At 41.9% G+C, this 23,560-nt stretch overlaps 1 protein-coding gene across 1 annotated transcript in view; it reads left to right on the forward strand.

The window, feature by feature from the left end:
- Window positions 1-2,904: 2,904 nt before the first annotated feature.
- LOC109915820 (ubiquitin-like domain containing CTD phosphatase 1) overlaps window positions 2,905-23,560 on the forward strand; it is a 35,568-nt gene continuing 14,912 nt past the window's right edge. Inside the window, exons 1-3 of the mRNA XM_048603935.1 lie at window positions 2,905-2,979; window positions 9,528-9,590; window positions 20,519-20,698. Of these exons, the coding sequence (XP_048459892.1) occupies window positions 9,554-9,590; window positions 20,519-20,698 (217 nt within the window). The 5' untranslated portion in view covers window positions 2,905-2,979; window positions 9,528-9,553. The remainder of the gene's footprint in view (window positions 2,980-9,527; window positions 9,591-20,518; window positions 20,699-23,560) is intronic.

The following is a 23,560-nucleotide window of genomic DNA, read 5'->3' on the forward strand; positions in this document are numbered from 1 at the left end:
CGATATTCATTTCAAGCCCACCGATTCCCACAGCTACCTAGAATACTCCTCCTCCCACCCACCTTCCCGCAAAAATGCTATCCCCTATTCCCAATTCCTTCACCTCCGCCGCATCTGCTCCCAGGATGAGGCATTCCACTCCCGTACATCTCAGTTGTTCTCGTTTTTCAAGGACCGTAACTTCCACTGACACTCTCTCCGTGACTCCCTTGTCCACTCCACACTCCCCTCCAGCCCCACCACACCCGGCACTTTTCCCTGCAACCGCAGGAAGTGCTACACCTGCCCCCATACCTCCTCCCTCACCCCCATCCCAGGCCCCAAGAAGACTTTCCACATCAAGCAGATGTTCACCTGCACATCTGCCAATGTGGTATACTGCATCCGTTGTACCTGGTGTGGCTTCCTCTACATCGGGGAAACCAAGCGGAGGCTCGGGGACCGCTTTACAGAACACCTACGCTCGGTTCGCAATAAACAACTGCACCTCCCAGTCGCGAACCATTTCAACTCTCCCTCCCATTCCTCAGACGACATGTCCATCCTGGGCCTCCTGCAGTGCCACAACGATGCCACCCGAAGGTTGCAGGAACAGCAACTCATATTCAGCTTGGGAACCCTGCAGCCCAATGGTATCAATGTGGATTTCACAAGCTTCAAAATCTCCCCTCCCACTACGGCATCCCAAAACCAGTCCAGCTCGTCCCCGCCTCCCTAACCTGTTCTTCCTCCCACCTATCCCCTCCTCCCACCTCAAGCCGCACCCCCATCTCCTACCGACTAACCCCATCCCGCCCCCTTGACCTGTCCGTCCTCCATGGACTGACCTATCCCCTCCCTAACTCCCCACCTACACTCACCTTTACGGGTTCCATCCCCGCCTCTTCGACCTGTCTGTCTCCTCTCCTCTATCCATCTTCTATCTGCCTCCCACTCTCTCCCTATTTATTTCAGAACCCCCTTCCCCTCCCCCTTTTCTGATGAAGGGTCTAGGCCCGAAACGTCAGCCTTTCTGCTCCTGTGACGCTGCTTGGCCTGTTGTGTTCATCCAGCCCTGCACCTTGTAATCTCACAGCATTGTAAGCAGCTTCTGTTGTCAATACACTTTAGCATATTTGACTCAACAAAAACCCAGCCTCCATGTTACATGTTACATAGGCTAACATATCAAAAAGTACAAAACTATAAACCATGGAATGAGTGAGGGAGATGCTAAGAGTAAGAGAGTGGTGTTGTTGGGGGAAGTAAGAGACGTTCCGGTATGAACAAAGGATGAGCTGGTTTAAAATGGTCAAAACTTACCTTGTGGAGTCACAGTCTCTCAGCTGGCTGATTCGCTGACCCATAGTCATATACCCTCCATGGAAACACTGGACAAAAGTGTCTCCTCAGAGGGAAAACAGTCAAGAGACGATCCTTTAAATATGGCACAGTTGGCCAGTCACCACATGACATGCACTTACTCTTCTAGTCCTGAAAAGATTTTATAGCATTATCTAGATTGATTAGGACTGCTGTTTGAAAGAATATGATCTATATTAACTAACATTGGTCTGGAATTCAGAATCAAACGTCTCACACCTTTGTGTTGGCAGGGCAAAATGAAATATAGAAAATATAGGAAATACACAGAATGGCCATTAGCAATCTGAAAAGAAAGAGAAAAAAAAATGCATTGAGCCTGTGCTGAAAGGTTAATCTTTTATACAAGACTGCATCTCAACAAATAAAAGCAAAGCACTATGAATGCCAGAGATCTGAAATAAAAACATGAAAAAACTCAGCAGGCCTGGCAGCATCAGTGGAGAGAGAAAAGGAGATAACCTTTCACATTCAACAATATTTTTCTGCGGAACTAGGCTCAAAAGGTTTTTCTTCATTCATTCATGGGATATAGGGGTAGCTGAGACAGGCTAGCGTGTGTTGCCCCTTCCTAATTGCCCCGAGGGCAGTTAAGATCCAACCACATTACAGTACATTTGGAATCACACGTAGGTCAGACCAGAGAAAATTGGCAGATTTCCTTCGGTCAAGAACATTGGTTAACCAGATGTGTTTTCCATGACAAATGACACTGGTTATACAGTTGCCATTAGACTAGATTTTTTAATTCCAGACTTTTCAAAATGAAACAAATTTCACCATCTGCCTTGGTGGGACTCAAATCCATGAACATTTGCTTGGGATTCTGGACTTACCTGTACGGTGACATTACCATCACTTTGCCACCTCTTTTTCTCTCTTTAGATACTGCCAGACTTAGTGAATTTCTGCAACACTTGCCATTTTCTATCTCAAACAGTGTCGTTTTTTTCTATTCCAAAGAAGAATCATACTGAACACGAAACATTAACTCTGTTTTTTCTCTCCACGGATGCTGCCGTATCTGTTGAGTTTCACCAGCATTCTTTTTTTTAACATTAAAATCCCGAAAGAACTGTGGTTGCTGTAAATCAGAAACAAAAACAGAAATTGCTGGAAAAACTGAGCAATTTTGAGGAAGGGTCACTCGACCCAAAACATCAACTCTGGTTTCTCTCCACAGATGCTGCCAGACCTGCTGAGCTTTTCCAGCAACTTCTGTTTTTGTTTCTTTCTTTCTGTTGTTTATTTTTCTTTCTAGCAGGCAGCCTATTTGTGGATGCTGTTCAACTTTTCCTCTTGTGACTGTCAGTTTCCCAAAAGTGGGAGCTTCCTCCTGTGTTTGGTTTTTGTTTTGTGAGTTGGACTGTGAGACAGTGAAGAGTGCGGTTTGGAAAGGGAGAGGAACCCTTTCGTGGGCGGAACCTTGAAACTGGAGCAGCCAAACTGGGTTGGGGGGGGGGGAATACTGGAGAGGGACGGACGCGGAAGCGGCTTGGATGAGGTGGGGGAACGGTTGAGACGGACGGAACTTCCGGCGGACGCGCAGACGGTAAAAAAAAATCCCGGGAACGAGATAAAATAATAATATTTGATGAAGATCTAAGTAACGAGAAGGTCAGAACGGTGGGGGGGGAGGGAGAGTGGGCTGAGTTAGTTTGGGAATACCGGCACCGCCGCTCTTTGGGGGTCAGTTTAATATTTAAAACCGGGACTTTCAAACAACCAGAAAAAAAAGCCCCAACTGACGGGAGTTTATGGACCCATTCCCCGTTTTGTTTCCTTTAGTTTCCCCTCCTGCAGGTTTACTTCACTTTCATTTTCTCTCCCCCCACCCTCTTTTTATATAGAGGTGCGTTCCTTTATATTAAACAGTAAACTTTTATTTTCCTTCCCCCCCCACCACCAAACTTTGCTCGAAAATAAATCGAGTGTGGGACTGGTTTCCTCCCGTGTCCCTCGTATTAAAGGGTACACCTCCCTTTGTTAGTTTTTTTTTTTTTAAAAAAAAAAATCAATTGGAAAATCCAGTCAGATTTTGAGAAGTTGGGTGAGTGGTTTTGCACCCGCCCCACCCTCACTTCAGCCTTTTTTTTTTCTTCTTCTTTAACCCCACCCCCCCACACCTTTATGCCTCCTCTCTTTTGCTTCACTCTCTCGACCTTTACGTTGTGGAATTTTGTAGTCTGTAAGGCCAAGATGTGTCAGGGCCTCCGAGAATGTATTATAGCAGAGATGTATAACAGACTGAGTGTGAATAAATAACATCTTAAGTTGTATCACTGGTGGTTTGGGATATCAACTGAAGAACTAACAGTAAACTTGAGCAAAAACAAAGTTTAAATTTCATTTACGTTGTGAAATTCTGTAAAGGTGTTCATTATCAATGACGTATGATTTGGGAGAGTGAGGCGGTCGATCAGTCTAAATGTGTGCAATCTGGGTGTTTGGATCGTTTCCCCTAGCTTATGCTGAGATTCAGTTTTGTGCATCAAATCTGGGGCATAGATTTATAACCAGAACAGGGGAGAAAGTTGCTGCGTTCTGGGGAAAGAGTTTGTGTTGTAAAGAGCTGGCACAGACTCGACGAGTGTCACTAAAAGAGCAAAGGTCTTCTGAATTTCCCACCTGCATTGCTGTGTCTGCTGTAGTTAACAACAAAGAAATGTCAAAAGTGAAATAGAATCAGAAAGTTCTGGAAACCCATATTCAAATCAGCATCTGTAAGGCCAAGGTGTGTAAAGGCACCCAAGAACATTTAATTTCTGAAATGTGTTGTAGGCTGAGTGTAAGTAAATAACATTCTAAGTTTTGTAACTAGTAGTTTAGGATATCAAATAAAGAAATATTTTGAACAACAAAATAATTTAAACTACAGTTATAAAATCATCTGCAGTTCTTAGCTCTCCATCTGTTTTTATTCATTCTTGGGATGTAGGCATTGCTGGCTGACCAGCATTTACTACGTAGAAACATAGAAGGTAGGAGCGGAAGGAGACCATTCGGCCCTGTTCCGCCATTCTTCACGATCATGGCTGATCGTCCAACTCAATAGCCTAATCCTGGTTTCTCCCCATAACCTTTGATCCCCAAGTGCTATATCTAGTTGCCTCTTGAATACATTCACTGTTTTGGCATCCACTGCTTCCTGTGGTAATGAATTCCACAGGCTCATCACCCTTTGGGTGAAGAAATGTCTCCTCATCTCCGTCCTAAATCGTCTACCCCGAATCCTCCTACTGTGACCCCTGGTTCTCAACACACCCACCGTCGGGAACATCCTCCCTGCATCTACCCTGTCCAGTCCTGTTAGAATTTTATAAGTCTCTCTGAGATATCCCTCTCGTTCATCTGAACTCCAGGAAAAACAATCCCAACATAGTCAACCTCTCCTCGTACGTCAGACCCACCACCCCCGGAATCAGCCCGGTAAACCTTTGTTGCACTCCCTCGACAGCAAGAGCATTCTTCTTCAGACAAGGAGACCAAAACTGCACACAATGTTCCAGGTGCGGTCTAATCAAGACCCTGTACAACTGCAGCAACACATCCCTGCTCCTGGACTCGAAACTTCTCGCAATGAAGGCCAACATATGATTTGCCTTTACCGCCTGCTGGGCCTGCAAGCTTACCTCCTGACCCTAGATGTGCTTAAAGGTGGTGGTGAGCTGTTGCCTTAAACCGCTGCAGTCCACCTTCTGTGGGTTGGCCCACAATGCTATTCAGGAGGGAATTCCAGGATATTGACCCATGATATTGAAGGAACAGTAATATATTTCTAAATCTGCACAGTGTAATCCTTTTTATTTGATTTATTATTGTCACATATACCTAGGTATAGTGAAAAGTTTTGCTTTGTGTGAATACGGGCTGATCATACCATACAAAGTGCATTAGAGTAATAGAACAGAGCAAAGAATACAATGTTAAGCCTGCAGAGAAGCTGCACAAAGAGCAAAATCAACAATAAGTTTAAAATTTGAGAGGTCCATTCAGAAGTCACATAACAGCAGGGAAGAAGCTTTTCTTGAATCTAATGATACATGTCTTTAACCTTTTGTATTTTCTGCCCAACAAGAGGTTGGAAGAGATTATAACCGGACTGGGAGGTGTCTTTGATTATGCTAGCTGCTTCTCGAGGCAGCGAGAAGGTTAGGTGGAGTCAGCGAATGGAGTTGGCTTGCATGATAGACTGGGCTGTGTTCACAATTCTTTGTTGTTTCTTACAGTCCTAGGCAGAGCAGTTGCCATACCAAACCATGATGCATCCGGATAGAATGCTTTCTATGGTGCATCTATAAAATTTGGTTAGAGTCTTTACAGACATGCTGAATTTCCTTAGTCTCCTGAGGAAGTAGAGGTGTTGTGCTTTTTTGACCATAGCATCAACGTGGGTGGACTAGGACAGATTGTTAGTGATCATCACTCCTTGAACCTAGACGCTCCCGACCATCTCCACCTCAGCACCATTGATGTAGACAGGGTGTGCCCTCCACCTTGCTTCCTGAAGTCAATGACCAGCTCTTTTGTTTTCCTACTGCACAGAAACTGACCCTTGATGGGCTGAAAAATGGCAGATGGAGTTCAGCCTGGGTACATGCAAGGTATTGCGTTTTGGTACAACAAACAAGGGTAGGACTTATACAATTAATGGTAGGGCCTTGGGTAGTGTTGTAGAACAGAGGGACCTAGGAGTGCAGACACATAATTCTTTGAAGTTTGTGTCACATATAGATAGGGTGTTTGGCTTTCATTGCTGAGTCCTTTGAGTAAAGGAGTTGGGAAGTCATGTTGAGGTTGTGCAGGACATTAGTCAGGCCTCTTCTGGAATATTGTGTCTGGGTATGGTCGCCCAGTTATAGGAAGGATATTATCAAGCTGAAGAGGGTTCAGTAGAGATTTACTAGAATGTTTGGAATGTTTGAGTTCTAAAGAAAGGCTGGATAGGCTGGGACTTTTTTAACTGGAGTGTAGGAGATAGAGCTGTGACCTGATAAAAGTTTATAAAATAACGAGAAGTATAGATAGAGTTAGTGGTAGTTGTCTTTTCCCTAGAACGGGGGATTTCAAAACTAGGGGGTACATATTTAAGGTGAGAGAGAGATTTTAAAAATGACATGAGGCAGATTTTTTTCATAGAACGTGGTTTGCGTGTGGATGAACTTCCTGAGAAAGTGGTGGATGCTGGTGTAGTTACAGCATTCAAAAGACATTTGGATAGATACGTGAGTAGGAAAGGTTTGGAGGGATATGGGCCAGGAGCATACAGGTGGGGCTAGTTTAGTTTGGGATTATGCCTGGGGGAGAGATTGTTATCTACACACCATGCCACCAAGCACTCTATTTTTTCCTGTACTCTGTCTCACCATTGTTTGATCTCTGGTCTACAACGGTGGCATTGTCAGTGAACTTGTGGATGGAGTTAGGCCGAAATTGGTATTACAGTCATGAGTGTACAGGGAGTACAGTAGAGGGGTGAGTATGTAATCTTGTGGGGTGATGGTGTTTAAAATTATTGTGGAGGAGATGTTGCCTGTTCGTGTTGATGGTGGTCTGTCGGTCAGAAAGTCGATGGAGCAGAGACTTGGGTCTTGGAGTTTGGAGATTACTTTAGTGGAATTATGGTCTTGAAAACTGAGCTGTAGTTAATAAATAGAAGTCTGGCGTAGGTATTCTTGTTATCCGGATGAGTGTAGGATCATGGAGATGACGTCTGCCGTGGACCTGTCCCGATGGTAGGTGAATTGCAAGTGATCAAAACAGGCTGGGAGGCTAGAGCTGATGTGAGCCATGACTAACCTCTCAGCACTTGATAGTTATGGAGGTTGGAGCCACTGGGTGGTAGACATTGGGGCATGCTGTCTGACTTTTCTTTGGCATTGGGATGATGGTAGTTTTCTTGAAACTGGTAGGGGCTTTGAGGGGAACTTGCAGTTGGTGGCATTCGCATGCAGCTGCTGCCCTTGTTGTTTTAAATAGAAGTGGTTGTTGGTTTGGAAGGTGCTGTCTGAGGATCTTTGGTGAATTTCTGCAGTGCATCTTGTAGATAGTAGACACTGCTGCTAATGAGCATCAGGGGTGGAGGGAGTGGATATTTGTGGATGTGGTGCCAATCAAGCGGGTTGCCTTGTCCACTCAAGCTTCTTGAGTGTTGTTGGAGTTGCACCCATCAGGCAAGTGGGAAGTATTCCATCACAGTCCTGACTTTTGCCTTAGAAACGATAGGTAGGCTTTGGGGAGTCAGGACGTGAGTTACTTGCTGTAGTGTTCCTAGTCTCTGAGTTGCTCTTGTAGCCACTGTTCATGTGGTGAGCCCAGTTGAATTTGTGATTAGTGGTAACCTGCAGGATGTTGATGGTGGGGGATTTAGTGATGGTAAATTATTGAATATCAAGAGGTGGTAGTTAGATTGCCTCTTATTGGACTTAGTCATTGCCTGACATTTGTGTGGCGCGAATGTTACTTGCCACTTGACAGCCCAATTTTGTTGCTTTTGAACAAGGACTGCTTCAGTTTCTGAGGCGTTGTGAACAGTGCGGAACATTGTGCAATCATCAGTGAAAATCCCTACTTCCGACCTTATGATAGAGAGAAGGTCATTTATGAAGCAGTTGAAGATGATTGAGTTATAGAATCCCCACAGTGTGGGAAGAGGCCATTTGGCTCATTAAGTCCACACCGACCCTCCGAAGAGCATCCCACCCAGACCCCAACCCTATCCCCGTGACCCCACATTTACCATGGCTAATCCACCTGTCCTGCACATGACTCGGCACTATGGGACAATTTAGCATGGCAAATCCACCTAACCTGCATATCTTCGGACTGTGGTAGGAACCTGGAGCACGTGGTGGAAATCCATGCAGAGAAGGGGAGAACAAATTCCACATAAGACGGTGACCCAAGGTTGGAATGAAACCTGGGTCCCTGGTACTGTGAGACAGCAGTGCTAACCACTGAGCCACCAGGTCTTAGATTATAAAAGCCAAACAGTATTGATTTAGAAAAATAAATTACAGGTATGGAAAGGAATTTGAAATACTGCGAGTGTTTCCACTGAAATAAAGAAAGCTGAGACTCGGTTTTATAAATCTAGTATGAAACATCTTATTTATGCTGTAGGTCAGTAGGTCTGAGTGGAAGCTCTGTGTTGTGTTGTTGGAGCATGAACCACATTACCACAAGGATTGGTTGAAGCAGATCACCTTGCATACCCTCAAAGGAAAAATGGTGAAATACCTGGAGCAGAAAATGATGTTTGACTTAAAGGAGAGAGGCAAGAAGTGAGGTTAATTTGAAATTGATCCTGCTCAAAACTAGTACTAATACATTGAGCCAAATGGGCATCCTGCAGTTCTGTAGACTAGGATGGTTCAATGTAATCTTCCAGCTGAGCAGTGTAACAGCATTTGTGCTTGTTTGGACTTAACTCTCAACACAAGTAAAATAAAAGAGAAAAATTTTAAAAAATGAGAAAAGACAGAAAAAAACGTAATAAGAAGCTAAAAGCAGATAGAGCTGCTGAGCCCCGGGCTCAGAAGCCCCACTCCACTGCCATCTCACTGGAAATTTTTAAGACAGACATATATTTAAGGTGAGAAGAGAGAGTTTTAAGGAGGACATGAGGGGCATTTTCTTTGCATAGAGAGTGGTTCATGTGTGGAATGAATTTCCAGAGGAAGTGGTGGATGTGGTTACAGTTACAACACGTAGAAGACGTTTGGATAAGTACGTGAATAGGAAATGTTTGGAGGGTTATGGGCCAAGTGTAGGCAGGTGGGACTAGTTTAATTTTGGATTATGGTCATCATGGACTTATTGGACTAAAGGGTCTGTTTCTGTGCTGTACGACTCCATGACTATGACATTGGTTACCGATACATTCAATCAAATTCTCATTCACAAGGAAAATTCAGTGAGGTCAGTTGTTGCAGTGTGGTTGAGTGGTGCTGCTAATAAAATCAAAATGCCTGAGCTTTTCTCTCCTGGGGTAACCAGTGGCCATTCTTCACATCTGCTGTGGAGTATGTTAGCTCATTTTTCAACTGTGGGAAGCCTAGCAGATGGATGTCTTCCCACAATCTACAGCCTTGAGATTCACAGCAGAGCAGATGTCCACTGATCATATTTCCTTTTTGCCTTCCTCCCTACTCATCCCCTTTTAGCTGCCGGAGTGCAGTTGTAACACCTGATGTTAGATGAATCAACTCAGACCGGAGATCTCACTGGTATGTCATGGTATAAATGTTGAATGCAGTAGTTTTAAAATGTAATCCTTTTCTCATGCATGGGAATGCTTCAGATTTACACTTGGATGTGAATGATAGAGCTAAGGTAGCATGTGGCAAATTATGTGATGGTGGGGGGTGGGGGTGTTGGGAATCATGGAGTTCCAGGATATTGACCCTCTGACAGTGAAGGAATGCCGATACAGTTCTAAGTCAGGATGATGTATGGCTTGGCGGGGAACTTGCATGTGGTGGTGTTCACATATATGTGCTGCTAGGTGATAGGGATCAAGGGTTTAGAAGGTGCTTTTGAAGTAGCCTTAGTGAATTAATGCATTGCATCCTATAGATAGTGGCAGCAGTATGCACTATATTAGGTGATGGAGTGAGTGAATGTCGAAAGTGGAGGTGTTGCCAAATCACGTGGACTCCTTTCTTTGGGGTAGTCTCAAGTTTTTGAGTGTTGCTAGAGCTGCAGCCGCCCAGGCAAGTGGGGAATATTCAATCACACTCATGCCATGCATCTTTCTATAGGTGTGAGGCTGGAAAAGCATAGCGCACCAGAGGAGCAGGAAAGTCAACGTTTCAGGCCAAAACCCTTCTGCTCCTCTGCTGTCTGATGTGCTGTGCTTTTCCAGCCTCACTTATAGACTTTGGCTTCCAGCATGTGCAGTCTTTATTGTCTCCAAGACACTCATGTCTTGTGCCTTGTTAAAGGTTGACAGGCATTTAGTCTACCCTGAAGGTGTTGCATCAACATTGAGATTGTATTGTAAATCCATCGTGTTTGTCTCCAGGCAAAGTGGAGTCAGGTAACTACACACAGAGAATTTAAATTTGTGTTGAAGGTAGATGAAAGAAAGATAGACTTGTATTTACAAAGTGCCTTACATACCTTTAGAATGTTCCAAAACATCTTACAGCTACTTTCTGAGGAAGGGTCACCGGACCTGAAACATTAACTCTGATTTTTTTCTTCACAGATGCTGCCAGCCCTGCTGAGCTTTTCCACCAACTTTATTTTGGTTACAGCCACTTTAGTACTTTTTAAGTTGTGGTCCCTGTTGCAATGTACAAACTGTAGGCACTTCGTGCACAGTAAAGTGCTACAATTACCAGCTAATGCTTTCAATGATGTTGAGTGAGAGGTAAGTATTGGTCAGGGCAGTAGGGATACCTCCCCAGCTTTTGCTTGAAATAGAGCTAATAGATATTTAAGAGAACAGATATTACCTTGGTTTAATATTTCATCAGGAATACAGACCTCCAGCAATACTCCCTCAATACCATGTTGGAATGTCTAGGGTTTTGCGCACAAGATTCTGGAATGGAAGTTGAATCCACAATATTCTGACAGATTCTAGAATTACATTACAACTGTAGCATCAGTGCGCAATAACGATTACCATAAATGGGGCCAGCAAGCAAATTCACCCCTGAAACTTTCAAATTGCCTGGGAATATTCAATCACATGAGTGACCAATCTGGGAAAAATAAAACACCTTCACAAGTTGAATGGACTGGATTGGTAAGGAGCCGGTCCTTTGATCACAGGCTGGTGTTCTGTCACATTTGCTACTGATAGGTTCACCATAAGTCTATCATCAGCAGTCATGGGAACAAAAAAGGCCTGTGATTAGAACAGCAGTTCGGAAAGTAAGCGCTGGCAATGCAAGAGTTGCCTTCTGCAGGCATCTGGGAATTTCAGAGTTTTACCAGAATTTGGGGATTTTGCCATAGAAGCTGGGTGGCTATCTGTGGGGCCGAGGGCAGGCGGCTCCAAGGGGGATGGTGTGAGGGCTGGGATGAGAGGATGGGGCTGCAAGGGGAGTTTAGATGGGGGCAAGGATGGGAGTGTGAGAGGGTTTGGAGACAGCTGCAAGAGGATCTTGGAGAGCGAGAGAGCTTGGAAAGGAGAGCATAAATCTGTCAACAAAGAAATATTAGAAAACAGGAAGCCAGGAAAACGTCAATGAAACCCTTGTAAATGAATGTAGAATTTTGGGTTTCAGGCTAGATTGCTTCAGTTGCTACTATATAGGAACAATGTAGTGGATAATGTTATAATGAGCACCATCCGTCAACTGTTAAATTTAAATCTGAGATGTATTAGAAAGGGTAGTAGCTGCCAAGTTAAAATATTCCAGCTTTTTCTATTTGTGGTGGAAGCTGTGATCTCTCAAATTTAGAGTAATAGTTTTGCGTTCATAGAGGTGTGTCAGTTTTTTAAAACAAAATTTACATTGACTTGTGCTTGTTGATGATTTAAATTATATTGCCTAGGAGATTAATACTTGTGTTGTGGCTGTGTTTAATGGAAGGTTTATGATTATTGAAGGTATTGATGAATTATTCTGTTTCTGCTTCTGAGAGTTGGAATACACCATCTGTCAACACAAATATCAAGGGTATTGTTACTATGTGACTGTATCATCTTGTAAATAAGCTAGTGAGAATGTAAAAAGAACTCCTTTAAAACCAAATAAAAGAACCCCCCAAAATCAAGAAGTAGAACTCAAGGAAATCTCAAGAAGAGCTCTCAAAAAATTATTTTAACCCCAATATGAAACACAGCTGCATCATGTGCTATGTTTCAGTAAATATTAACATCTGCAAAAGTAATGAGCGTCAATTAATACCTAGAAAATAAAAATCAAAACTTTTTAAATGAAGCTGGAAGACCCACAGGTTGTTTGGGTGGTTCTGTTATTTAGCATAGATTTAACCGGATGGTAAAAGCACGAGAAGAAAATGGTCTTTACATATTATTGCTGTTTCTGTGACAGAAAAGCGCAGGAAATTCAACATATGTGATGGTTCGTATGTGATATTTCAGAATTTGAATTAAGAAAATGCTGCAGGCAGTTCTGAATGCAGAATTGTGTTCTTAACTCACTGTCATTGATAGACAAGATTTGGATAAACTCACCTGTTCCCCAGTAGGTTTGGTGATTGTTGACCTGTCACTTATAATTGTGTTGGGATCTTTTAGAGACAATGGTTTAAGTATGACAGAATATTGATGCATGTTTTTACACCCCCCTAAAAATAATTCCAGTTGTTGATTGGGGTGTGCTAAATGATTCCAGTGGCAATATTGAGTCAGAATCTTTTGTATGTTACTTCATCTTCAAATCATAGAATTCTTACTTTCAAGCATATAATTTCATTAGCTTGTTTCATCAATAAAGTTCTATTATAAATAGGTTCAAATATGTAAGTTATCACTTAATCTGTTCAAATTGAGAAACGTCGAGCATGAGGTTTGTGAATGACTATCATTGATTGGCTTCTGGGAACTAATAAATTTTTTTGGGATAATAAAGCAAATAATTGTGAAGGCTGAAGATCTGAAACAAAAACAGAAATTGTTGGTGAAATTCTGCAGATCTGGCAGTATCTGTGGAGAGAAAGCAGAGTTAAGATGCAAAGTATTTGTTAAAAACCATTTAACCTGGCTTCATGCATAAATTTGCTCCTTTGCCCTTGAGTGGAACTACCCTTTCCATAGCTACCTTCTTGCTCCTTATATATGTGTCTAAAATAACTAGGCATTTTCCTTAATTCTGTTTGTCAAAAACATTTAATAGCCCATTTTAGCCATCCTAATTTTATTTTTGAGTTTTTCCTGCAACACTTCAAGGACTCAGTCTGTCTTCAGTTTCTTAAATCTTACATATGCCTCCTTTTTCTTTGATTTGATCTTATAATTTCTTTTGTCATCCAAGGTTCCCAAATGTTGCCATCCTTCTCTTTCATTTTCAAAGGGACATGTTGGTCCTGAGCTCTAATCAACTGGCCTTTAAAAGATTCCCAAATGCCAGATGTGGATTTACCCTCAAACAGCTGACCCCAATCTAATACCCCGGTTCTGCCTATTATTGCAGTAGTTAGCCTTGCCCCAATTTAATACTTACACCCAAAAACTACTCTTATCCTTATCCATAAATAACTTAAAGCTTACAGAATTATGGTCACTGTTCCCGAAATGCTTCGCCACTGAAACATTGATCACCTGGCCAGGCTCATTCCATAATATCAGGTCTGGTATGGCCCATTCCCTAGTTGAATATTTTCATATTGTTTCAAAAAATTGTCCTGGATATACCTAACAAATTCTCCCCCATCTAAGCCTCTGGCATTAACTGAGTCCCAGTCAAATATAGGGGGAGTTAGAATCACCCACCACAATAACCCTGTTGTTTTCACATTTTTCCATAATTTGTCCACATATGTGTTCCTGTATCATCGGCTAGCTGTTTGGAGGCCTGTAGTACAATCCCATCAAAGTGATTGCACCCATCCTATTCCTGAGCTCTACCCACTTGGCATCCCTGGTTGAGCCCTCCAAGGTTCCTCCTTCAGTACAGCTACGATATTCTCCTGAATCAGTAACACAACTTGCCCACCTCTTTCATATCTCTTTCCTATCACACCTGAAACATCTAAATCCCAGAATGTTAAGCTGCTAGTGTTGTCCTTCCCTCAATGAAGTATCTGTAATAGCTACAATACCATAGTTATATGTATTAATCCAAGCTCTAAGTTCATCTGCCTTACCTGTCAGGCTCCTCGCACAGTGGCTCAGTGGTTAGCACTACTGCCTCACAGCACCAGGGACCTAGATTTAATTCCACCCTTAGGTGACTGTGCGAGTTTGCACATTCTCCCCATGTCTGTGTGGGTTTTCTCCGGGTGCTCTGGTTTCCTCCCAAAGACCAAAGATGTGCAGATTAGGTGGATTGGCTGTGGGAAATCCAGGGTCACTAGGGATAGGGTAGGGGATGAATCTGGGTGGGATGGTCTTCTGAGAGTTGGTGTGGACTTGTTGGGCCGAATGGCCTGTTTCCACATTGTACAGATTCTATGGAAAAACATTTCGAGTCCATTGACCCTTCAGAACTGATAGCCAAGAAAAAGTGGTATTTGTGCTGAGGACAAGCAGTCGGGAGTGGGGGAACAAGTGACAGCGCCCAGAAGGAAAGAAAAAAAATTAGGCAAAAGAATGGTCAATAAGCCAGGGAAAGCTAATAATGGGGACAATCAGTAGGTGAAAATGGGTTGGCTGTGCTAAAAGCAGTCCATATCATAACCCGGTGAGGAGGTGGATAAATACATGGCAAGTGGTGTTCAGGGTCTAAAATTTATTGAACTCAATGTTGAGTCTTGAAGGCTATAGTGTCCCCAAGCAGAAGATGAGATGCTGTTCTTCCAGCTTGCACTGACCCTCACAGGAGTACTGCTGCAAACCCAGGACAGAAATATTGGCCAGGGAGTATGACGATGTATTGAAGTGGATGGCAAGGGAAGCTCAGGGTTGTTTTTACAGACCGAAAGTAGGTGTTCTGCCAAATGGTCACCTAATCTTTGTGTCGTCTCCGCATTGTGCAGGAGACCATATTGTAAGCAATACAATACTAGATTGAATCAGGTGCAGGTAAATCACTGCTTCACCTGGAAGGTGTGCCTGGAGCCTTGGATAGTGAGGAAGGAGGAAGTAAACAGTCAATGTTGCACCTTCTGTGATTGCATGTGCATGTGCTTTAGGGTTGCGGGGAGATGTTGGGAGTGGGGGAGTAGTGGACCAGGGTGTCCCAAAGGAAACAGTGCCTGTGAAATGCTGGCAAGGGAGGGGAATGTGTGCCTGGTGGTAGCATCAGTTGGAAATATCGGTAACGGCAGTTTATGATCCTTTGGATGTGGAAGCTGGTGTGGTGCAAAGTGAAAACTGGGGGTCTCTATTCGTGCTATGGGAGGAAACAGAAGGGTTTGAGGGCTGAAGTGAGGAAGTGGGTCTGATATGTTTACCATGGTGGCAAAGAATCCTTGGTTGAAAAAGGTGGATGTTTCTGAGACCCCCTGCAGAAGGTGTGCATGATTACAATGTATTTCTTAGGACGTAGGTATTTCTGATAAGGCCAGCACTTGTTATCCTTACTTATCTTTAAGTGATTGCGGGCCTTATTGAACTGAGTCTGTATGTAAAGGTGCTCTCCATGCTACTTGCTACAACCTTGTGGCAGGTTATGTCACTGCAGAGTGTAGGTAAGCGTCAGCTGTGAACCTCATCAATTCAGAATTGGAGTCACATAATATAACAGCTTTGAGTTACTTTTCCTGGGACCTGACTTGGTTTTGTTTCCATCTGCTTTAATCTAAATTCTCCAACTGTCATCAGGAGATTTTAACTCTGTGGATTATTATTCCAGGACTCTGGATTGTGAGCTCAGGGTTTCAGAGATCATGCAGCTGCTGCAATCACGTATAATGTGTTTGCAAGACTTAAAATGTTGTGGATGGCCTGGTCTGGATGTAGTCACCCCACAGTTTAAGGATGTGCAGGCAGAGAGGGAATGAGTCACTGCCAGCAGGTGGTACAGGAGTCTGCAGGATTGGTGGGAATAACAGCTCCTCTGGGAGGTGCAACTTCAGTCAAAATCACACTTGGCTCAGCTTTGCATAAAACATATGAATTAGGAGCAGGCATAGGCCATTTGCCTTTGGTACCGGCAGGAGAGTGCAGAAATAAGATTAGGAAGGCAGTAGTAATAAGAGGAATAGACAGGTTTCCGTATTTGTAGCCATGGTCCAGGACAATGTGTTGTCTTCTCTGGACGTCAGCATGTCAGTGAGTAGCTGTGGAGCACATCAGTGATGGTGGGGAGAGGGAAGCAAAGGTGGAGACCCACTGATTGTAACCAGTCTCGCTACTAGCAGTATAGGCGGGGAGAGAGAGAAGGTTTTTTTCAAGCAGATTTCAAGGGAACTAGGAAAGAAATGTGACAAGTAGAACTTGAAAGGACGCAATCTCCCTATTACTGTCACTGCCACAAGCTAGTGAATAGAGAAATAGGAGGACGGAGCATATCAATGCATGGCTACAGAGGTGGTGCCAGACAGTGGACTTTAGATTCTTGGGATATTAGTCTGGTCCTGGGGAGATTGAAGCTATGCAGGCTGGATGTACTATGTCTGAACGGAACTAGGCAATTCAGTTGTGCTGTTAGAGGTGGGTTTAAACTAACTTGACAAGGAGATGGGAGCTAGAAGCTAGAATTAAAGAAAAACAAAATGCACAAAGAACTTGGAAAGAGGCAAATGGTAAGGAATGAGGTAGGGCAATTGCAGTTATGTTGATATAGTGTACGTGGACTTCCAAAAGATGTTTGGCCAAGTACATGTCATAGACTTGTCAATAATGTTGAGGCTGTGGAATCAAAGGCAGCATTCCTGCGTTGGTTAGTAGTGGGAAAGAAAGTTGCAGTGAACAGTTATATATTTAAGTGGGAGATGATTTATAGTGGTGTTCCCCTGCTTTTCTTCATCTGTTTTTTTTAGACCAGTGTGTGAAGACTCAGGAATAAGCAATCCAATTTTTCTGCAGTGAGCAGAGGTTAATTAATAATCTTCTAGTGAGCAGTCCTTTAGGGAAAAGTGGCCATAAATTTTTCATTGTGATAGAAAGTGAAGTTACCCAATTTGAAACTAGAGTCCTAAGTCCCAGTAAACTTTGAAGGTATGAAGGTAAGTTGACTATTATAGGTTAGATATCCTAATTAAAAGACATGATACTTGATAGACAATGGCTAATACTTAAGAAAAGTATGCATGTATTGCAAGAGTTATACATTCTTTTCCGGTAAAAGAATGCTAGGAAAAGCTGCCTAACCATAGCTAACAAAACAAAATAAGGGTGGTATTGGATCCAAAGGTGAGTTATATCAACTTTTGAAAAAGTAGCAAGCATGAAGATTGGAAGCAAATTAAAATTCAGTAAAGGAGGAACATAAAACAAAAACAGAAATTGCTGGAAAAACTCAGCAGGTCTGGCAGCATCTGTGGAGAGAAAACTGTGTTAACGTTTTGGGTCCAGTGACCCTTCAGCACCCTTTTCCACCATTCTCTGTTCTTTTGGTTTTTTGTTTAAGGAGGAACATGAGATTGATTAAGAGGGGAAAAATAAAATATGAGAGTAAAAGTGCAAGGAACATAGAACTGGACTTTAAGAGCTTCTGTAAGTATGTAAAAAGAAAAAGATTAGTAAAGACAAATGTAAGGTCCTTGCAATGTGAAATGGGAGAATTGATAATGAGGACCAAGGAAATAACAGAACAAGTAAACAACTACTTTAGTTTTGTCTTTACAGAAGAAAACATAAACAGCATCCCAGAAATGCTAGAGTCTAATGGGAAAGAGAAATTGAAGGAAATTAAAATTAGTTTTAAAAAAAAGTGCTGAAGAAGTTGACAGGACTATAAAAGCTGAATAATCCTCACAGGCTGGTAATCTACATCCGGGGCATGAAAATAGGTGCTGTGGAAAAAGTGGATGCATTGGTTGTCACGTTCCAAAATTCTTTAGATTCTGGAACAGTTTTAGCAGATTGGAGGGTGGGAAATGTAATCCCGATGTTTAAAAAAAGGAGGAAGGGAGAAAATAGGGAATTACAGAGTAGTTTTCCTAATATCACGAATGGGAAAAATGATGGAGTCTGTTGTAAAAGATGTGATAACGTGACTCTCAGAAAATGCCACTGGGATTAGACAAAGTCAAGATTTAGGAAAGGGAAATCATGTTTAACAAACTTACTAGCATTTTTTGAGGGCATATTTAGTAAAATAGATAAGGGAGAACAAGTGCATGTTATCTATTTAGAATTTCAGAAAGCTTTTGATAAAGTCCCACAAGAGGTTATTGTGAAAAATCAGGGCTCAGATTGAGAATTGGTTAGTAGACAGGAAACAGATTAGAAGTAAATTGGTCTTTTTCTGCGTGGAATGTGATGATTAATAGGGTACTGCAGGGATCAGTGCTGTGGCCCCAGATATTCACGATATGTGTCAACATTTATTGCAATTGTACAGGACCTTGGTGAGACTACACCTGAAGTCCTGTATGCAGTTTTGGTCTCTTTCCCTAAGAAAAAAAAATACTTGCCGTAGAGAGAGTGCAGTCAAAGTTCACCAGACTGATTCCTGAAATGCAGGATTGGGTTGATTAGGCCGGAATTCACTGAAGTTTAAAAGAATAACATTGGCAGTCTGTACAATTCTGACACAACAGTACAGACTGGATGTAGGGATGATGTTTCCCTTGGCTGTGGATCCAGAGGAAGGGGTCACCATTGCAGGACACGGCAGGTCACTTCAGACTGAGCTGAGGAAAAGTTTCTTCACTCAGAAGGTGGTGAACCAATGGATCTCTATCACAGAAGACCTAGGAAGTCCTGCCATTGAATATGATTTTGATTTAAAAAAAAAGATTTCTAGAAACTAAAGGTGTCAAGGGGTTGGGGAAACAGCAGGAGAATGGCTTTGAGAGAGGGGTTCGGTCACAATCGTGTTGAATGGCAGAGCAGGCTTGATGGGTAAGATAACCTATACCGTTCCCATATCTATTTCTATTAATGACCTAAACTTGGGGCTTAATTTAAAAGTTTGTAAATGACTGCAAACTTGGAATTATTGTGAACCGTGAGGAAGATAGTGGTAGCTTTCAGGTGGGTGTACAGTTTGGTGGAATGAAAAGCACATGAAAAATTAATGTAGAAAAGTGTGAAGTAATACATTTTGATGGGAAGAATGAGGACAGGTTATATATGAAATAATGCAAAGGGGAATGCAGCAGAAGTGTCTGTGTACAAATCATTTAAAATGACAAGGCGGGTTAATGAAGTGTAACAGATCCTGGGCTTTATAAATCGAGGGATAGAGTAAAACAGCAAGCAATTTATGCCGAACCTTTATAAAGCACGAGTCTGGCTTCAATTGGAGTGTTGTGTCCAATTCCGCAATCACACTTTAGGAGGGCTGTAAATGTATTATAGAGGGTGCAAAAAGCACATTTGAGAAAATGGTTTGTGGGATGAGAGACTTTCATTACATGAATAGATTGGAAAAGAGAATGTTAAGAGGAGATCTGAAAGATTATCAAAATTGTGAGGAGTCTGGATGTATTAGAAAGGGGGAAATGTTCCCATTGGCAGGAAAACCAAGAACCAGAGAGCCATCCCTAGAAATATTCTCGCAAGTCTTTTCTTCAACGAAATGTGGTATCCAGACTGAAGAGATAATCCAATTGAAGCCAAACTAGCATTTTACAAAGCTATTAGTTATAACCTCCTTGGATTTATTTACGCTGTCTTCATAAAACCTCCTAATCCCAATGGTATTGTTAGCCACTTGTTCAATCTACCCTACCACTTTGAGCAATTTCAGATGAATATAAAGGAAATAAAGACCGCATGAGAAGGTTTTTGCACAGCAATTGTTTAAGTTCAGGAATATCTTGCCTTACGTTTTCATGGAGACAGGTTTAATTGTAGCTTCCAAAAGGGAATTAGATTATGACCTGACGAACCAAAATTGACAGGGGCACAGAGAAAAGCCAGGGGAGTAGGACTAGCCGAATTGCCCTTACAGAACTTTGGCATAGGCTTGACAGGCTAAATGGCCTTTTTCAGTACTCTAACCATTTTGTAATTACTAGTCCAGTAACTTAATCACTGCCACATTTCACAGTTTTGAAATGAAGTCGAAAAGCGCAGCTTTCCTCTTTGACCCATCAGTAGAGAGACCCAACATTGGTAGCATTACTATGTTTTAAATAGTTGAACAATGTATGTATTTGCATTGGGCTGTTGCTGTTATATTTTCATTAAAGTGTAATGTTTATGAGCAAATCCAGAAATACAGTTCATCCACTCATCCGCATTCTGTGAAATATTAGAAAAGCGTGGTTGCATTTGGTTGGCTTTTGCAAAACCAGGCCCTGACTCTGCAAAGCTTCTTGGAGACTGCCATTTTTTTGTTTTTTGCAATATGATATTCCTTGAAATGTATTTCAATATATTGAACAAACATTTATATTCAAATTTTAATGTTCACATTCATATTTTATCACTTCTTCCGCCCTCTATTCCATCTAGAATTAAGCCTAACCTTACCTGTGAGGATGTCCATTTCAATTATAATAAAATGGAGTGGACAAGAATACCCTGTAACAAAATTGACAGAAGAGGACACAGTGCTGGACTTGAAGGAAACCATCAAAACTCTAACTGGGGTGCTGCCGGAGCGCCAGAAGTTACTTGGCCTGAAAATCAAAGGTAGCATTTGCTTGTGTTTGCAGGTTTAGCTGAATTCAGCTGAGCTGAAATGCAAACATTGTCTATATTGAATTAAACTAGCTTTTGACAAACGCCTCCTGAGTCTAACCTGGATTTGTTCATGATTGAGTTGTGAGTAAATTGAGAGGCAGTGCTGCAGAGTGAAAGATTGAAATAGTTGCAGGGGCTGCACGATGAAAGTCTGCAATAACAAAATTCACCTAAAGCCAGCTGAGATTAAAACATCTTAACGCAAGATAATCAGTGTGACGTATTCAATTTTCAGAAGTATGGTGGAATGTTCCTTTTACTTGAGTATTCAGAGGTGATTTGACATGAATTGTGTTCTAATCATTGGTGACAAACTATTTCTCATTCAAAATATTTGAATTGTCCATTGATCAAGTACTTTATCTGTTCGTTGCATTACTGCTCATTGTTTTCCACAATGTGCTGTGAAACGTGATTTGCAGAGTAAAGTCAAGGTAGTGCAAATCAAAATGCCATGCCTTTTTACTTTGGAATCAATAACATTACTCCCAAGAATAGTCTGAGAATTTACCCATATATGATGTTTTTGACTCCCTTCTGAGCTGAATTTTAGTTTTGTTAGATCTTTCACCTTTTCAGTCAATTTAACAGTTGGTGAGATGCGATCTGATACAAATGAATAAGCTGCTTTATTTTGCAGCCCAACAGGCACTTGGGATCAGTCTCTCAATTATGCAATTGGATTCATTTCAGGCCAGCTTTACAATTTGTCTTTGCATAATTTTATTTTCAATATTCTTTCGTAGGTTGTGAGCATCATGAAATGGTCAGCATTTATTGTCTATTCCCATTGTCCTTTCTCAATCATTTAAGAGGGCAGTTAAGAGTTAACCACATTGCTGGGTGTCTGGAGTCACATGAAGGCCAGAATGGATAAGGCTGGCAGATTTCCTTCTTTAAAGTACATTAGTGGGTCAAATGGGTTTTTAATGTCTATTTGGTAGTTTCATAGTGACTGAGACTTTTTTATGGGCTGAGACTGGCTTTCATTTCCAGACCCTTGTTAATTGAATTTAAATCTCACTAACTGCCAGGGTGGGATTTCAACTCATGTCCCAGAGTAATAGCCTGGACCTTTAGGTTATTACTCAATGACATTGCCATTATGTCACTGTTTCTCCACGTAACAATAATATAAGTTAACAAATAGAGTATGCTTCCCATAACAGCAGGTTATCAGGTTTGACATAACGTAATTTATGAATGCTATCTCCAACATTCCAAGCTTTTTGCAATCTTTATACTTGTTTGCCTTATTACCATCCTGTCTCAAAAATTTGATAGATCTACTGTGGTGATTTTTTTTAAACCAGTCTCCGTCAAAAAGAATGAGTCTACAAAATCCCTTGTTCAACAGCTGAGAACCGGCAGCACCAACACATTGGATGAGGTCTTGTTAGTTTGTGTCTCTGTAATTGCCAAGTTGCTTATTATTTAGTCTATGAGGAAGCAATATTAAAGTGAACTCGTTAACAGGTTAGTAAACAGTTGTCAGTGAACCTTTCAAAGCCATGTGCAAACATAGGATGTTTAGAAACACAACATCTCAAGAGAACATTTTTCCCCAAAAAACCTTTCCGAACCAAGATCATTGTAGTGTCATAGAAGTCTGAAGCACAGAGGAAAGGCCTTAAGGTTTGTCAAGTCTGCACTGATCAAAAACAAGCACCTAACTATTCTAATCTAATTTTCCAACGTTTGGCCATGACTTTCAATGCCTTTGCATTGCAAATGTACATCTAAATATTCCTTAAATATTATGAGGGCTTCTGCTGCTACCACCCTTACAGGTATTGAGTTCCAAATTCCCACCGTCCTGTGTGTGAAAAACTTTTACCACGTTTCCTCTAAACCTCCTGACCCTTAATTTAACTATATGCCCCCTGATCACTGATCCCTCCGCCAAGGGGAAATGTTCCTTCCTCTCTATCCTAACTATGCCTATCATAATTTAATCATCTCAATCTGTCTCCTCCCCTCCTCGGTCTTCTCTGCTCCAAGGAAAACAATCCCAGTGGATCCAATCTCTCTCCATAAGTAAAACTGTCCAGCCCAGAAAACATCCTGGTAAATCTTCTCTGTACCCTCTCCAGAGTGATCACATCCCTCCTAATCCTGGAATGTGGATTCCAGAACTGCACACAATACTGTAGCTGTGGCTTAAGTAGTGGTTTATATAGTTCCAGTTAAGCCTCCTTTCTCTTAAACTCTGTGCCTCAACTAGTGAAGGCAAGTATCCATTATGCTTTCTTAACAACTTTATCTGTCCTATTACCTTAAGAGCCTTGCAAAAATATACACTAATATCCCTCTTATCCTCAGTGCTTTGCTGGGTCCTACCATTCATCATGCATTCCCCTTGCTTTGTTTTTCCTGCTGAAGTGAATTACCTCACACTTCTCTGGATTGCATTCCATCTGACGTTAATCAGCCCATCTGAGTACCCTGTCTATATCCTCCTGTCACTTAAGGCTATCTTCCTCACTATTTATCACTCAACCAATTATTGTATCATCTGTGAACTTATGATTAACCTTTCTTCATTCAAGTCTAAATCACTTGTGTATACCACAAACAGCGAGAGCCCCAACGGTGATACATTTTTTTGTCACAAGTAGATTAAAAAATGTTTACAAGTGGATTAAAAGCAGGTAGTAAATCAATATGTCCCACTGCCCCCTTCCTCCCCTCTTGCAACTCCTAAATAGGGACAGATTGGATAAGGGGAGAAAAGTTGGGTCAAGTTTGGAAGAAATCAGTTTAGTGGGGCAGGGAAGTTGATAGCTCCACTTGGGCGATTCTGTTTATTGA

Source organism: Rhincodon typus, chromosome 12 (genome assembly GCF_021869965.1).
Source record: "Rhincodon typus isolate 14 chromosome 12, sRhiTyp1.1, whole genome shotgun sequence".
NCBI lineage: Eukaryota > Metazoa > Chordata > Chondrichthyes > Orectolobiformes > Rhincodontidae > Rhincodon > Rhincodon typus.